Here is a 17,878-nt window from a genome sequence, read left to right as displayed (position 1 = left end):
AGCTGGGACCCAGGACTGTGGGAGGAGATGCTAGAGTGGGACCAGCAATGGGTTCCCAGAAGGTACCCCACAGGTCCGGCCAGCAGCACAGGGAGAGTCACCTCCATCCAGGGCTTGTCCTTGCTTCTGGGGACATCCATTTCTTCCTGTGTAAAGAATGTGCTTCTCCTGGTGGCCCTGTCGATTCAGTGACATAGCTGGAGCTCCATACATGCCGCCATCACTCGGAAATTGCAGAGCTCGGTTTCTGCCAAGTGAGGACCTGCTTCACTCTGGGCTGGAAGTGGCTTCCAGTGCTGTGCTTATGAGGGCATCTGCATCCAGGAATCAGGGTGCATGCTACAGGCTCACTCTCCTGGCCATGTGAGAAGCTGCGCACTGCTGTCTTCCTGGTGCCTGTGCCCTAGAGTCCCACAAGCCGTGGTTTCCTTACATCATGAGCTGTCCCCCTTGCATCTCCTCAGATGGCACCTCTTTGGATGCAGCACCTTTCAGCTTGCCAGTCACTGCTCTATCTTGCCACCCAGATTTGTGATCGTGATGGATACCTAGCCTGCAACACATTGATGTGCATTTTTAGTCAAGTTCTGCCTCTCCATCTTTAGACTCCAGCATCTAAGTATCTGCTCCCATTTGCAGCTGCAGAGCTGGTAGGTGTGTCCAAAGCTGGTACTGTCTGCCTCACTAGATCCACCCCCAGTGAGCCCTGTTAGCCTTGGCCATTCAGTCCTCTCTCAGTGTATTTGTGTGCCACCCTGAATTCCATCACTTCTCTCACTCCCTGCTCACTGTCAGAAGACCGACCAATCCAGAGTCCAGGCAGGTGCCTCCTGCAGAGCACACCTACTTGGGTAACTGCACTGTGCTTGGCTGCTGCACAACTTCCAGATGGAAGGGCCCCAGGTCCACAGGCAGTTCTCTAGGGTCTGTGGGTGCTGCAAACTCCAGTCATACTCAGCTCATCTGGATGGGTTTAGGGCCCCTTACTCATGCCCCTGTGTCTGTCCCTACCTCAGTTCCTCAACATCTCCCCATAGCCATGTCCACTGCCTTGGTGGCTCTTCTTGCTGCCCTCCATCTGCCCTCTCCATCTGCCTCTATCTCAGCTGTGGATTCAAGCCATTTCCCTCTCGGCATCCTGATGAAGTTACTGGCTCAGGGTGTTGTGTGTCTGCCTTCTGGTCCGTTGATGGTGGGCCTGGGAAGCAAGCCTACGGACAGGACCTGACACAGCACACAGCTACTCAGTGAAAAGAGAGGGTAAGTCCATACGGGAGTATACGCTGTGATGAGGTCCAGGAGTCTGTGGCTCAGAAAGCCCACAGCTATCCCGTAGGGCAGATGAAGAAATTAACCTGAGGGGCCCCAGGGAGGAGCCCCACTGCCTAGGTTTGCATTTCCCCACAATTCTGGGGAATGGCTTGAGGGTCTGGCATTTGAGTGGCATGACCTCAACTCATCTTCCTGGGGTCAGAGCTTGGGGACTCAGGGATGGGTGGCCAACTGGGTGAGGCTGTGATTCTTGGAAACATCACCAGGTGGTGCTGGAATAGCACTGGCCCCTCCCTGGGGGTGGGGGAATGAGGTGTGTGTGTGTGTGTGTGTGTGTGTGTGTTTGTGTGTGTGTGGAACTGCAAAATGCCAACTCTGACAGTCTGACACTTTTGGACTCGTCCTATCAGCCTTTGTTGTGGATACGAACATGTTTTTGTTTTGGTCCTAGGTGTGGGATGTGGGATGTAGGGATGGTCCACAGCAGCAGGCTGCTCGCCTCGTGTGGGCTCTGAGAGGAGCTCTTTGCCAGGGCAGATAGTTTGAATCTTCGGACTCTGGAGAGAGAACAAATGCCAGAGCCCAGAGTGTGGAGGCCCTGAGAAAGAACAAGGCTGCTGCTCCTGCTTGTTGCTGTGAGACAGTAAGTTGGAGATCTCCTGAAGTGAGGACTGGTCTGGTTTCAAGGAACCTGACCCTAACCAGCAGGAAGCAGCTTAGAGAACTGCGGGGGCCCTGTCACTAACCCTTTCTCTCTCCTACCTGGTGTTTGAAGGGATTAGGGTGAAGTAGAAAGAAAAATATAAGAGAATGTAAATAAGTTTTAAAAATGTAGCACCTACCAGCCTTGGGGAGAATGAGACACCTCCCAGTAGCTGCTTCCCCAGCAGGGTGTGGCTCTCAGATTCCAGGTAGCCACACTTTGATGCTTGGCATAAGCCCCAGGGCAGTGCCCTCATCCAGAGCCTCAGGACAGCTCACAGTGCCCATCCCACCATCTTTCTGCCTGTCTTACTCATGTTGCAGGCGGGCCTCTCTTCTACCCACTGTCTGGTCACTGTGCTTGAGAACATGTTTCTTAACACTAGGGACAGGACCCCCCCCCCCCCCCTCCACCCCTATCACCAACCTTGGGTTTGTTTTGCTCAGGCTACACATGACTAGGGGAACAGACTGGTTGGCCAACCTTCTTGGGCGGCACTGCTGCTCTGGCCTGGCCAGCCTAGGAGAGCTGCTGCTTAGGGGGCCAGGCTGTGAGGCAGTGTGAATGAATGGGGGAGGGGAAGAGAGGGGCAGAGATAAGGCCCCAGCATGTCCTTCCTTTAAGCCTTCTGCAGTATTTACACTGGTGTCCTGGGTGAATGGAGGTTGTTAATGACAGGCAGGAGATGGAGTCTCGGCAGAGCACAAGTCAGGGGCCAGGGCTTTCAGAAGTGGACAGTTTAGCCAGAGCTTTTAGCAGACCTAACAGCTCTTGGAACTACTGAACCAAACTTTCCAGCTTCATCACTTCATGCTCCCCAGTGTGTGCATTTGATGGGGCTTGGTTCTGATGGAGCGAGGTTTTTTTTTACAGTAGACTTTATGGTGAAAGATGCTGAACATTCTCCAAGTTTCTTCTTACCTAGTGAGGTAAAGGCCTCTAAGAATCACTGGATGGCTCTTAATCAAAATGAAACAAATATGAAGAGCAGGAGATATCTGAAACCTCTATAAGCCAGCCCTCAAATCTTTTGCCTAGCGGAGGCCCTCTCCCAGGCTGCTTGCTGGGGGTACCATGCTAGGCTGTGAGTCAGGGTCTGCCAACCCCAGGAAGGTATGGGAGGACACCGTTTCCTGCCGTCAGAGAAGGCTGACACACAGCCTCAGGAGACCCGAGGCCAGGGGCATCCAGACCCTCCCTGCAATCTGTTATAGAGTACGGACAGCTGACACAGAGTGACATGTAAACTCCAGTTACAGCAAAGACGCTGTTTTTATATGACCCGCTGATGTCAGGCAGCAGACAAATGCTCCTCTGGGAAACAGACTCCACGGGTGACCCTAGACTGATAGGGAGTGGGGATGGCCCAGCCATGTGTGCTGCAGGAGAGAGATGAGCTATTCACTGTTAGTGGTGGGAGTTGGCAGCTTGCATACCTGCTCTGAGTGCTTAGCCATGAAAAGCAGAGGAACATGAGCCCTGGTCCCCTTCCTGGGGCCTCACTCGCTGCTGAGGCTGGTCCTTACACAGCTCACCATTGTCTGCAAACAACTTCAGGAGAGACAATAACAAAAGTACTTTAAACGACTTAAAATGAGGAGACCCCACGGGACTCTACTTGCAAGCAAAGCATGAGAGGCTGCCACAGAGTTCAGTCCAAGTGATGGGGGCCCAAGATTCCCTGTGCCCAGGGTCCCAGGCAGATGCACGCTGAAGGAGAGAGCACAAGCAGACGGCAGAGATGGGAGGGCAATTAACGCAGTCTTTATTTACACCAAGAGTGACACGCGTGTGATGTGGTACAGACACTGGACCTAGGAGGTGGAAAGAGGTGACCGTCAGAGGACACCGCTGGTCAGTGAAACCCACCACACAAAATGAAACAAGAATGAGAAAAACCAACATGACCTCCAACCCCGCCAAGAGGAGAAAGCGCCGCCGAGGGGAGGTCCAGACAATCAAAGAGAAAACAGGCTGTTACAGAGTGAAGACGGCCGTGGCTGCGGAGTCCACACAGCGCCACTTTGCGGCGCTCCCACGGCTTCGACCACACCTCTGTAGCGAGCTCTTGCTGAATGAGGTCAGCCTCCTGTGCATACACGGACACAGCATGTTTAACATTCTTACACATTGGGAAGTGGCGCCTCCTCAGTGGAGTGCACACCCCCAGAACAAGGCCTGTCTGCATTCTTTTCTTTCCATAGGAGACTTTGATCAATGTGAGGCCAGGGAGACCATCAAGGACGGGCGCAGAGCACGCCCGGATCCTCGAGAAGGAAAAATGTTTCCTCCGGTGCCCAGGGCTCACAAAGGCCTGGACCGCTCAAGGTGGAAGCCCAGCCCCATGACTTCCAGAGTTGTGCGGAGACGGGGACTCACGGGAACCCCACGTTCTCAACAGAGGCCGGTGACAGCAGGCAGGGTGCACCTGGCCCTGTGCAGGGAGAAAAAAAAGGAACAAACAAAACAAAACAAAACGAAATCCTCCCAAGCAGCTTGAGAGACAGGCAGTAGGGCCTGAATGTGGAGCCTGCACGCAGACAGTCGACTATCGGGATGTCAAAGGTGCTAGGTAAACTTCTCTTAGTGACAAGTGTGTGAGTAGTCCTTTTAATTTTTCTTACAATAAAAAGTACAGTTTCTTAAGAATAAGTTCAATAAGACTCAAACTCTCTCCTCCTCTCCTTCAAGGTTTTGTTTTGTTTTACAGAAAAAAAATTTCTGCATCTGCAAACATCATGAGAGGGGAGAGAAAGGCATTGTTTCTCCCTCCCCAAAGCTGCCGAGTTTGGCGTGCAAAATCTGTATACAATATAAAGACATGCCGGCTTACGTCCATGCAACCTCCAGGTGTAGGAAACTTAAAAAAATATATTTATATATTTATATCTATATATTTATATATGTATCAATGCCCATAAAATACATGGGCCCAAAGTCTACAAAAAGAAGGATGGAATGAGCACGTGGCTGTGACCAGTGAAGAAGGAATGTTCTGACAGAAAGAAACACGACCAAGTCCATCACCAGTGCTACGGAGACCATCACAAAATGGTCCTTCTTCTTGGGGACAGATCTGAAAGTAAAGGAAAACTGAAACACTTTGATAAACTGGCCCTCAGAAACCAGAGCCCTGGATGTCCCAGTGGGTGTGGCCTTGGGAGCAGCGCCTGCTGGTGGGGCATGGGCTCTCAGGGTGCAGCTGGAAGACCCAAGGGTAAGTGAACACCAGCATCCTGAGGACATGGTGCCTTCGGGCTTCCCGTAGAGGGATGTAAAGTGCTTGCTCCCGCTTCCTTCCCAGCACCCACCAGGCCTTTGCAAAGGAGGGGAGAAGGTGGAAGGTTCAAGGTCCAGACAGGGGAGTGCTGTGGTCCAGCCCTAGAGGTCAAGGCCGACCTTCTGCCCTCTGCCCTGGGTGGATGACTGTGGAGAAGGGCCACATGTTTTCAAAGGGAAGAAAAGGCTATATGGTAGGTAATGCTTTCAGCTCACAGGGAAGCTGGAGTGACCTGGCTGCCTGGCCAGGCCCCTGCATCAAAAGGTGACTGAATGGGACCAAAGTGAGTCCCTCTTACAATACCCTGGCCACCGAGTAGCCTGTTACCCATCACCTGAAAAAGTAAGATGAAGTGTACCTCCCCACGAGTCGTGGAACAAAGAGGACAGGTGGCAGGGTGTGCAGAAAATAGGCCAAGGTAGCCAGAAGAGCAGCTAGCTGGCCGCTGTCACCATGCAGTGGCACAAGCAAGGGAGGGGCTGCATAGGCTACCTCAGGTCTGCTCTTTCTGCCAAGGGTCAGAGTAGCCACAGGGAAGGAGGAGCCAGGAATGTCCTAAGACCTCTCTACCCTGTCCTTTACCCACTGTCTTAGCTTAGCGCTGACTCACAGGAGCCCAGTGATCAAAAAAAGTCCAAGAATGTGTGCTCAGCCTGTCTGTCAAAAGCCTGACCCAGTTCCCGTCTACCCTGTAAACGCACCCAAATCAGAAACTAAGCTTGCTATCCCTTCTGAGTCTCTCAACGTCCTCTCGCTGGTCTGAACTCCACACACTTTGGAATGAAATTGGCGGCTTTAAGTGCTAGAAAAGAAGTTAGCAGTAAAAAGTCAGTTGTCATAGGAAAAAACAACAACAACAAAAAACAAACAAACAAACAAAAAAAAACCAGGAAAGAAGACTGACTGCCCCTCAGGACCCTGTGTTCTTCTGCAGGCTCAAGTGACAAGGGCCTTGGTGCGGCAGCCACAGGCTACAAACGCAGGGCTGTGGCTCCAGACACAGTCCCGGCTCTGAGGCTGCAGTGGAAACCCCTGAACAGGTGCGGGGCCGGGCTCTGGGCCAGGCGCTTGTGGACATGTGTCAAAGGTCTTTGGGAAACTAGAGCTGGAGTTCTATCCTGATGGAGTGGTTATAAGCCCACACTCACTAATGCTGACTGCCCTTACGTCTCACGTGGCCGGCTTGGCCTTGTGATACTACTAGTGCTGCAGGACAAAGCCCCTGCTGTACAGGTGGAACCCGAAAGGCCAAGGCATGGGCACCACGCAGACCTGCTGTCCATTCCCGAGAGGTTCGCTCTGAAAACCAAGCAGAGCAGCAGCTGGCCTGCGCACAGCCAAGCTCTGCTTGCTGTACAAAAGAAACAAAACCAAACCATAAAAAAAAAATCTTCAGAGCTAAAAAAAAAATATACAAGTAAGAATTTAAAAAGAAAAGTTTTAGACATACCACCTTCAGAAAACTCCTGAATGCTGGGAAAAAATGTAAAATCCACAAAACAATGTTTTCTTCAGGATCTTCTTGTGAAAAATTCATACAAAAAAATCAACAGCAAGTTTATATTCTTTGCTATAAAAACTCATCAGGTACATATGTGCATGAGGGCTCGGAGAAGGCAGAGGTCTTGTTAGAAAATAATTAAAATTAAAGTACAAACTGGTGGGGACGCTGCCCAGGGGTGAATGTGTTGGTCATCTGGAAGCTGGCCAATCTGGAGCTCAAAAATCCTTGGGCCTCAATCCAGACCCCAGCCCTCAGCACCTCAGAGCTAACACTCATGTCTTTCACCTGCCAGGACCTCTGTGGTCTGGATTTATTATATATATTTATATATACTTTGTCTATAAATGCATTATAAATATTTTATCAAGATCTCATAAGAATCAAGTTTCTTAGCTTGGAATACAGTGGAATATATATTATACATATATATATTTATTTATACCTAAAATTTAAGCAATACTTCATGCTACCTGCTTTTAATGAAAAGCATTCCGATCGTAACACTGCAGTGTGCCTACGACATGCTTCACAACCGAATGGAGATGCTCAACAGCACGTGACGGATGAGAAAAGAACACTTTGGATCCGGTTTAAAACGTGTTGGACTTCAAAACTGCCGGCGGCGTTCGCTGCTTTTGGAACTACCTCATCTTCCTTAAACAGCGATCAAACCACGCAAGGCTGGCTGCACTGCGGCCCTCGGGGACAGTGGCTGGTGCCTACTCTTGTAATGCCAGGCCAGCATCACCAGGCTCAGCCAGCCACAGGACACTGTCACACCAATTCTTGGTGGCATTTTTTTTTTTTTTTCTTAAGGCATTGTTCCTCAGACTTCAGAAAACCCAGCCAGAGAAAAATCCATCAGAGCAATAAAAAAAGGCACAAACTCGCATCTTCCGATGGCTTGGAGAAGCTCCAGCTGACTCCCAGGCTCACATTTCTGTTCTGTCCAGTTTTTTTCTTTAAAGTTTCTTCCAACTCTGCCCCTCACTAAGCTGTGAACGCCCACAGCACCCCACTAAGGTTCACAAGGCAGGCCAGAGCCATAGAAAACTCTGTTTAAAAAAAGCTACAAGATGAGTTGAGTGGCTTACACGAAGACTGTGGGATTGTGGGTAAGAATCGAATGTTAAGCACCAGTTTCAATCAAGTTTGTTCTGTATTATTAGATCTTTGATTTTCATTTTCCTCATGTCAACTCGATTCAGCAACTCTGCCCAAGTTGCCACAGGCTTCTTCCTTCGAGGCTTCCCCGGGGGAACCCACCAGCGTGTGTGCTTGGCTTCCGCATGTCTCTGCATTCGTGTGTTGCACGCTGTCCTATGTTCCATGTGATCTACCACACCTGGTGTTCGTGTGCGTCTCCAGACCTGTGGGTCCATGGCGTCAGAAAGGCCTCCCGTTGCTGCTGCACGCCTGCCGTCCCTTTGCACTCAGAGAGAGCACCAAGGCAGGACGCAGGAGTGACACGGGAAAGTTTCTTGGCTGAGCTTCAAGACAGACAAACAAAGGAGAGGACAGCAGCTTTGGGGCTACAGTGGTGGTTCCTCTTCCATGGGCTCCTCCTCAGACCTGTGGAGGAGAAAGGGGATGGGGCAGCGTGCATGGTGGGTGAGGCCCTGTGCCATCAGGTTCCCTTTCCCACAGAGTTACCCAGAGATCCCTGCCCTGCTGCGGCTCCCTGGGGGACAGTCTTGGTTAGCAGAGACAGTGGACACGCCTACCATGTGTCCTGTCCCTGCACACTAAGATTCTGCCAGGTTCACGCGCACAGGTGTACTCAGCAGTCTGTGGGGAGGGGTGGGCAGGCTTACCTCTTCTCAGCAGGTTTTACACCTACAGACAGCGAGGCCATGGCGGTGACCGTCTCAGCCTCTTCGTTCTCACACTTCTGTGCCTCAATCAGAGAGTGCCCCACCGTGGAGGACAGACGCTGCAGGCAGCGCCAGTACTTGCCTGGGGGAAGGGGAACACCCAGTGACTCTCCCGCTTCTGCACGTTGCTGGCTTAGCTCACAGGAGATTTTCACTTGTCCTGAAGAGTGCCTCTCTGAAGAGAAACACTGGCCTCTGTGGAGTAATTTCTGCACCAAGGTCACCTGGACACAGGCTGGGGCTGTTGTGGAACCTCGCTCTCCACATTCATGGGACTCTACCTTGCTGTGGGTGACCAGAAATTCTGGGCGCAGGCACATGCAGACTTGCTGGTACCTAGACTCAGGTAGTTTCCTACCTGGAGCTTTGCAGATGTTGTGGGTATACTACATCCAGGTTCAGCACAGGAAGCCCTGCCCAAGCAGCTTTTTAGAGTCAGCGACCTCAGTAGAAACAGCTTTGAAATCAGAGCTAAATGGTTCAGTGGGGAGCTGGGAGAGGCCTTCAGGTATGCATCATCTTTGCAAGCTTTTGTACCAGGATGGGCATATCAGAGATCCAGGCAAGGAGTAGCAGGTGTACCTGGGCAGGGTGCTGCATGGGTACCTGGCTGTGTGCCTGTTGCTGAGCCCCAGGGACTGCTACTTGAATGGGAGATGGGTTCTACCCTGTGCTGGGTACCTCTGGTCCTGACAGAGACTTATAGTTCAAGGCACCCTGGTTCTGGGAAATTGAACCAAGCAGCTTAGGACCATTTGTGCCTAGAATCATTTGAAGCCCGTACAGCAGGAACTGGTTCTGGGAGTCTCTTCTAGCCCATCACAAGCAGAGCCCCTTTGCTCCTTCCCTGGGTCCCCAAGATCACTTACTGTGGATGTCCATAACTTTCTCCATGGAGTGGACAGCATTGACATTGGGTCTCTGCTGCAGAACCTTTTCTGGCAGAGGCTCAAGCTGTAAGAGAGACACAGATCTATTATGATGGCAATGGACATCATATTATCTATGTTTATGTTAAATGGTGTCCAGACACAGCATGTCACTCCCAAAGATAGTCATTTCTAGAGAAGATAAAGTAACTCTGAAAAGCGAACACGACTTGGTAATTGTTTTTTTGTTTTTGTTTGTTTGTTTTTAGACTTCCTACAGGTAGTCTTTCTTTAGGGTAAAATGGAATACATTCATGGGTTCCCAGGCAGAGGACAGGCCCAGGAGGAGGCTGCCTACAGGATGTCAGGTTGGAGTCATCTGTGTGTGCCACTCAGAGCAGAGACCAGAAGTTACACTTGTACGGCCTGGCCTTGTAATGCCCAAGGTCTCTGATCTTGTTTTCATTCATGTGGAAGATGGCGGTGAATGGAAGGAAGTGAGTAGGCCTCTTACAGATGAAACATCTGACAACAGGGCATAAAGTAAGTAGCAGGGCCCCAGGGCAGAATGCACATCAGCAATATTAGCAATACGGACAAGCCGATAGACCAGGGAGACACGCAAAAGGCGCCCGTCCCAAACAAAAGCTGAACTTACCTCAGCTCTGGGTAAAAGCCACAAAATAAAGTCACTCTGAGAGTTTGCCTGGCCTCAGCATGCCTGGAAAGCTGCTGTGTATAGCTGCTGGAAATCCTGATCCAGGGTATCTGGCCAAAGCCACTGCAGCCCTCTGTGACACACCCATCCCCAATCTGGCTGCACCTGAGTACTGCCAGTTACATCCCAGGAAACATGACCTTCTAACCAAAGACATCACTTAACACGGGCCAGAAGGAGCCTGGGGCAGGTGGAGCCAACATGGCACCCTTGAGCCATTCACCAACAAAAGAACCAATGGTTGATGCCAGGCTGGGCAGGAATATACTGGGGAAGCTTGCAGTACCCGATGAAGCCACGATTAGGAGCTGTGTAAGGACAAGCTACAGGGACACCAGAAGACATATAGGGTCAATCTGTAAGAGTAACCCATGGCCAAAGGTGGCAGCTGAGCAATGAGACAACACAGCATGGAGTTAGAACTGAGCAGGGACACAGAAGTAAATGCATGTATGTGTGGAAAGACAGACATTTGCCATAGCACTGCTAACATGCCAGGCGGTAGAACTTATGGCACCTCATGCAGAAAGGAGGTGACTTCAAGGGAGGCTGGGTGACAGAGGTAAATACTGCACTGTGCAGCCCTGAGGTATAGTATAGACAATGGCCACCTGCTTCTCCCTCCCTAAGACCATCACCATGAACAGAACCTCACACTCATTTCCTGTATTGCTGGGATAGGGAGAAGGCTTTGGCTCAGGGATGAAGGGATGGGGGAATCCTGGTGGGTGGTGCAACGGTAAGAGCAGCCACATAGGCCCTCACACGGGCAATCAGGTGGGAGCATGAGTGCCTACAACACTCAAGCCATGCCCCTTGGGCCCTGCAGCCAAAAGGTTACACACCCTCCCTGGACAATGCTCAAATACATGTTTGTAGGGACATTTCATGCTTACACTGGCCAACATAAACTGATAGACATTCCAGAAAATCCTGACCAGAACTTCCTGAGGTCACCAGAATCATGAAAAGCAACTGGGAGTTGGGAAGACCGTGACACGCAGAGGAGACTGGTGGGTGCAGAAGGACCAAGCACAATACGACATCCTGGGTGGGACAAAGCAAGGCCCCTGCGAAGCGCTGGTGACATCCAGACATACCTGGAGTTCTGTGGCCAGCCATTGGGGAGGACTGGTTTTCAGGCTATGACAAGGACTCATGTAGTGGGAAGGCTGGGCTGACAAGAGGGGAAGGTTTCTGAGCAGTCTGCAGAAACTTAGGCAACTGTCACTGATCCTCTCTCCCCCAAGACAGTCTATTTGGCTTATCAAAGACTGTGGTTACACCTTTCCATGTGTTCTCAATGGTGAAAGAAACAGGCCACTGAACCAGTCTTAGCAGACTGGGAGGCACACAGAGCTGTATAACAGCAACACTAGAATGTAAGGAAGTACACTGGGAAGCCCAAACACTGATGCTGCAGCTAAAGGGATGAGGCAGAGCAGAAGGCAGGCAGTGTTCAGGATGGAGGCCCCAGCTAAACTTCTCAGCAACCAGGAATGAGCACTGAAGGAAGGAATGACCGTGGACTCTCCAGAGCTGGGAAATCCCCAGCCCAGGCAGGGACGAGCCCCACAGGGACAGCAAACCCCAGAAATCTATAGTTATGCTGGAAACAAGCTGTGGAACATCAAGGGCAACTCAGAATTGTGAAAGTAGCTGTGGAAGGCAGGTCATCTCCATAGTGGGGATAGCGGGGCATACACAGCAAGGAAAGCAAAGAGCAGTGGAGCTATCGCTCTGTGCCAAGAGGAGACCATGACCACCCTGGGTCACATGCCTGGTGGAATGAAGGTATCTCCCAAACCAAACCGATGTGGTATGCTGCCCACATTGGCCCTTTTCCCAAAGGAAATCCACAGGATAGTCCTGAGACAGTAAGAATGTCCTGCAGGAAGGCAGGAAATGAGGAATAATGGGGGAAGAAATCATCTGAGTGCAATGTGGCTCAGACCCAAGGTGGGTGACACATGACAGCAACAAAAAAAGGTCCAGTGAAATTAAATAAGTGAGGGGAAGGCAAGTAGCCTGGGAGGGGCTGGGACTAGGCTGCCAGTTTGGCAGAGAAACACGCAAGACCTAGTTAAACTAGAATTTCCAAAGAACAACAGTTTCTTAAGTATACAGAGGTCATATGTTCACTCTGGAGAGTCCAGTAAGGCCACTGTGTCCAGGCCTTGGCTCTCTCAGGATAACAACACCTCCTGGTCCTGCTGGGGATTTCTCGACCGTGGTAAGGATGATTGCTACACATCTTTCAACTGGGCACTAGGAACACAGGAAACTTTGGGATCAAATGACATTATGGGATGGTGAAGAAGGAAACTTGGGAGCTATAGGACAAGCTCAGATAGAATGAGTCTGGATAAACGATCCAAAGAGCTGGAAGTGACCAAGGTCCCACCTACAGCAGATGGCTGGTATAGAAAACAGAACCCAGCTTTCTGCTACTTAGCAAGGATGAATATGAAATCTAGGAGGAGAGATAGAAATAAGAGTCACTGGGCACAGCTGGCCAAAAGAAGGCTGGGTGGCATCTTAAATGTTTAGCACAGGGGTCTGAGGGCAGACTGTGAATGGATGTAAGGAAGGCTGCATGGCAATGGCAAATCTTCAGTTCACTCAAAGAACAGGACACTTGATACTGTATCTTTAGTCTTAAGACGGGTAGTACTGAAAAGAGACACAAAGAAACATCCATCAAGGTGGGAGATACCAACAGGCAGTTTTGAGACACAGCAGACAAATCAGGGGAGGAAGCAGGCGTGACTAATACCAGCAAGCTTGTTTGGTGAACACATGTGGAATGTCTGTGCTGACTGACCACAGTAGTGGCCCATCCAGCCACTCCCACCAACCACACCTCCTTTTTGTATGACAACAGTCTGTTAGGAATTGGTAACAGAAACCATGAACACTCATGTTCTCATGCCTGGAGATCTAAGCATACGAGCTCATGAGACAGAGAAGCAGTCACAGATAGCTCAGTGGGCAAAGGTGCTTCCTGTAAGTCTGACAACCTGAGTTCAAACCCTGAAACCACCTTGATAAAACTGTGTGTGTGTGTGTGTGTGTGTGTGTGTGTGTGTGTGTGACATAAAAACTCTGAGGAGGTCATTCAGTGGACAGTGTGTGTTGTGTAAGCACAAGGACCTGAGTTTAAGTTTATGTCCCCACCAGCAGACGGCGATGTTTCCAACAGGGACTGACGTCTGGCTGTATGAGGCCCAACGCCCTTTGAGGATGTGAAACACAGACTCTCAGATATGGGGGTCACAGTGGTGGCACAGCTGTAGGGTGTCCTCACTTATGACAATGCTCAGAACACACATTTATTCTCGCTTTGGGACAAGGTGTGTACAACAGTGCATGCTCACAAAGTTCACCAGAAGCCCCGCCCCCCCCCCCCGAATCCTGGTTCCTCAGCTCTCTCACACCTCCCTTGGACCAGACTTGCCCCAGATTAAATGAATTTTCATACGCACATCCAGGGCAGCCTAGGCAACGGGTTTTGCTGTGTGCAACATTCTCACCACGCTCACAGCTTCCGTGACACCCAAAGCCCCCAGCCACAATGCTCCACCATCATCCAGTCACTGGGCCAGCATTGCTTCCTCCCCGCGTCTAGGAGCTGCCTCCGACATGCACTGCTTCATGCACTGGTTGAGCAGGGTACTCTGGCTCCGGGGCTTGCTCCCAGCAGTATACAAAGAGCAGACGCGGGGCCAACTGCCATCTGAGCTGCCCGTCTGTCTGCTCTCTGCCTTTGCCAGCTGCTCTGAAATCTTTCTGCATCTTCTTCCCCCTTTCTGGAAAATATTTCCCCATGAAAGAGGACATGAAAACTGGAAGGGGTAAGGATGGTGGCCTTTCAGCAGTGCGATGCTCTACATCTCCAAGAGAAAGGATGCAGACAGAGAGGGCTCATCCTCAGTGGTGAAGTTTCCATGTGCTCCCTTCAACAGAGGAATGACCAAACAGCAACTGGACACTTGGGATCTTATGGTGAGTCTGTACTCCAGGCATGGGGTCAATCTGAAGACAATGGTATTTAAAGAGTGTTCAATGCCACGTGTAGAATACTTCACTTCATGAATGATGTCTCCATCCTAGTGATGGGAAGGTGGGAACACAGGGAGAGCAACTCCACACATCTCAAAACACCAGCCCTTCCCTAACTGGGATGCTACTCTTTTGTTCGCCACAAGTGCCCATCAACTGTAGGTACTTCAGCCACATCTTCCTCTGTCGCCCACACTCACTCCTTTCCTCTTTCGTAACAGTTCCCTTCTCTTGTCATATCCTGTTCTTACTGTTTCCAGATTTCACATGTACAAAAATGTATGATGGCTGGAAATTTTATTCCATGGTTGCATGTATATCTGTTTGTACCATATTGTCCTCATACCAAAACAGGGTAAGGACACAACAAAAAAGGAAACACTGCAGCAAGTCTCCCTGATGAACAACTATGAATGCAAATTATCAGGGAAAAAATGCAAACTGAGTTCAACAGTACATTAAAAAGATCACATATCATAACCAAGTTAGACTCATTTCAGGCAGCCAAGGCAGGTTCAGGGTAAGCAAACTGAGAGTGTAATGTAGCATAGAAACAGAACCATGGAAAAGCACTTCAATAATAACCACTTCAATAGGTACAGAAAAATTGTTTGGCAAAATTCAACATCACATGCTAACAGAGGCGTGGAAGACACTGGAGCAGTAGAGGACAAGGTCAGCACAATAAAGCCCCCACAACAGACCCACACCCTGTCCACTACCACACACCCATCAGGGTTGGGAACCTTAGTCACGGTAAGAGGTCAAGAGAAACAAAGAGGAGATATAAACAGCAAAGAAATAAGTCAAATCATCCCTGTGCCTACAAAGCGTCTACACTGTAAAAGTCTAAAGGTTACCAAAAAATTTTTAGAACTGATAAACACAAAAGTCAACATAAATACCAATACTTTGAAATATACATTAAGGAATATGCTGAGAAAAAATAATTCTGTATACAAGCCTGTTCAAGACTGAAAATAAAATAAATTTAAGATGTGAGACACCATTATAACAGAAATCATACAACACTGAAGAAAAAACCCAGAGGATGGAAAGACCGCCCACATTCACACACTGGGAGACTTAATATTGTGAAAATGGCCATATTACTGAAAAGTTTCTATAGACTTAATGCAGTCCCTATCTAAATTCTGATGACATTCATTACACAATCTGGAAATTCAGCTAAAAACACAAAGTCGTGAAAACAATTCTGAACAGAAAGTAATACTGGAGGTACCATGGTACTCGCCCCCATACAGTACTCCAGAGCCACGGGAGCAAAAACAGTGTGGTTCTTCCTGTATTTAAAGGTATTTATTGAGCAATCTAGAAAGTGCCAATTACTGTTCTGGAACCCTGGAATCTATCAGTGAACAATACCTCGCCCCCAACATTATATAATGCAGGGAGACAACAAGCACGATCCTAGTCAGCGCAGCACAGACACTGGGGGAGGTAGGAAGTGCTCTGAGAAAGCGAGGAGGGCCGCGGGATGCAGGGTGGGCCTGCCTGACAACCACGCGGGCTGACTGACACATTTCCATGAGGCTTCAAAGGCCTGATGAAAGCTATTCGGAGCTGGTTCTGCAGGGCACCCCTTCACTGGCAATGCCACCACACTCTTATCCATCTACTCTCTGCAGAGTACAGCCTAGCCAATGGCTGACTTGGAAAAAGGCTCACAAAGCAGTCCAGATGTCTGTTTCTAGTACGGGCCTACCTGCAGTCTCACTCGCACGATGTGACAGCAGGGCCTGGCCAGCTGTGTTTTCTACACTGCAATTCAGGAAGAGACTGTCACAGTCACCCAAGCCCAGTTAGAGCAGCTCACACGCCACTTGCTTTTCATGGCTGGCAGTAGATGAATCTTTTTACCTTTGAAGCCTCCCATTAAGCAGAGGCCACCCTCTGGTCTCATTCATCAAAGCAAACCTCCTGGGAAGAACCACTGACATCCTCTTCCAGATCTTAGAATCCATCTATCAGTGCTGGGAGCTCATGCCTCAGCCTGACGCTCAGGGCGCTGGGTCAACCGTCTACTGTGAGCACTACTTTTTCTCAGGAGGGGAGACACATCCATTCTTTCCAGGAATCCTGACTCAGGCCTCCCTGCCACACCCTACTGGCCAAACATTAGCAACAGGTTTCCAGCCAGCCCATCTTCTTGGCTCTAGCTGTATACTTAGTTTCCGGTTCAGTTTTATCTGAAAACTCTGCTATAGCTGTGTCCAAAGATGACAGTTTCCTTCTGCCCCTTCTTCTTGCTCTGGGCTCTGGATCTACACTTTGTTTGTTTCGAGACAGGGTTTCTCTGTGTAGCCTTGGCTTTCCTTGAACTCACAGAGGTCTGCCTGCCTCTGCCTCCAGAGTGATGGGATTAAAGGCATGCACCACTATTACCTTGCTCTGGATTCACACCTAACCCAAAGGAAATGGTCCTGTCTGCTTTCTGGAGTTACCAAGAACCAAACACCCTCGAGGCTGCTGGAACACTGCCTGGTTCACACTCTGATTTGGTTCTTTGTGAGGGTCACCTGGTTTGTCATCCTGAGGGCAGAGTAAGAGACAGCAGTCTCCTGTCGAATGCTGGCTTTACTTGCCAGGCTTGTAATTAGCAGAACCCTCTGTCAAGTGTATGAGTAAATTCTTTGTTGGAGTCTTGGAACTCAGAACTACAGCCGGTAGTCACAGAGTGTGACAGTTTGTGTTTTAAGGGTGCAGACTCACTTGAGGTGAAGCACAAGAGGCCACAACACTCTAAAGCTCTTGCTGTCCTGGCTTTAGGGAGACTTGAGCCTGTGCCTTTCAGAACATCACCCTCCGGGCCCAGGCAGGAGGTCCTAAACTTCCACCATAAGCAAGTTCTAACAATGAAGGGTCACTAGATCCCTTTTCTCTGGCTACCAACTCCTCTAACAGCACAAGTCCAGGTCCGTGGGCTCTTGGTGAGCGTATGGCCACAAGCCTAACTGGTTTCAGTCTGAGAATTTTCTCATCCTCCTACCCCCAAGTCAGACCATTCCTTTCTCTTACTCCCAAGGAAGAAGGTATCCTCAGCTGACCCCATTACCAGAAACACAAGCTGCCTGCTGAGGACTCTTGCTCTCATCCAGTGACCCCTCTTGCCATCAGTTTCATCTTCCACACAGAGGAAATCATTTGCGTATGGCTTCAGCTCCCTCCTCTGGCTAAGGATGTGTTTCCTTGGGTCTCTGCCTGACCCTCTATCAGATCCAGAAGATCAGTCTAGTTCTATGAGGGCATGCACAGCCCCAGGGCCAGCAGATGCTATTCCCCAGACCTGCTCCTCTGGATTGTTACCCCCTTCTCTGAAAAGCTGGAGGTCTAACTCCTCTATGTGACAAGAGTAACACAGGCCTGCCCTGGCTGGCAAAGAAGGTAGCTAGCTCAATGTCAGAAACGGTTGGTAACATAGCAGGGCCTTAAGTTTATATATGTGATCAAGTGGTCACTTGTGGATTCAGGTCTTTCCCATGAAGATGTGAAATCTTCAGAACTGGATGGGTAAGTTTTGAGAGTCTTACACACACACACACACACACACACACACACACACACACACACACACA

General features: G+C 49.9%; 1 protein-coding gene across 4 annotated transcripts in view; it reads right to left on the bottom strand.

The window, feature by feature from the left end:
* Positions 1 to 3,717: 3,717 nt before the first annotated feature.
* The window catches only part of Hdac4 (histone deacetylase 4), a 262,337-nt gene continuing 248,176 nt past the window's right edge, over positions 3,718 to 17,878 (bottom strand). For all 4 annotated transcript variants that reach the window (XM_055616475.1, XM_055616477.1, XM_055616476.1 and 1 more), the window contains exons 25-27: positions 9,503 to 9,587; positions 8,574 to 8,715; positions 3,718 to 8,331 (exon numbers count right to left, since the gene is read on the bottom strand). In XM_055616475.1, coding sequence (XP_055472450.1) covers positions 8,292 to 8,331; positions 8,574 to 8,715; positions 9,503 to 9,587 — 267 coding nt within the window. In that variant the 3' untranslated portion in view covers positions 3,718 to 8,291. The remainder of the gene's footprint in view (positions 8,332 to 8,573; positions 8,716 to 9,502; positions 9,588 to 17,878) is intronic.

The sequence above is a fragment of the Psammomys obesus genome, unplaced genomic scaffold (genome assembly GCF_907164565.1).
Source record: "Psammomys obesus unplaced genomic scaffold, mPsaObe1.curated_primary_1811, whole genome shotgun sequence".
Classification (NCBI taxonomy): Eukaryota; Metazoa; Chordata; class Mammalia; order Rodentia; family Muridae; genus Psammomys; species Psammomys obesus.
Note: the sequence above shows the minus strand (reverse complement) of the source record. Positions and strands in the feature narration are given on the sequence as shown.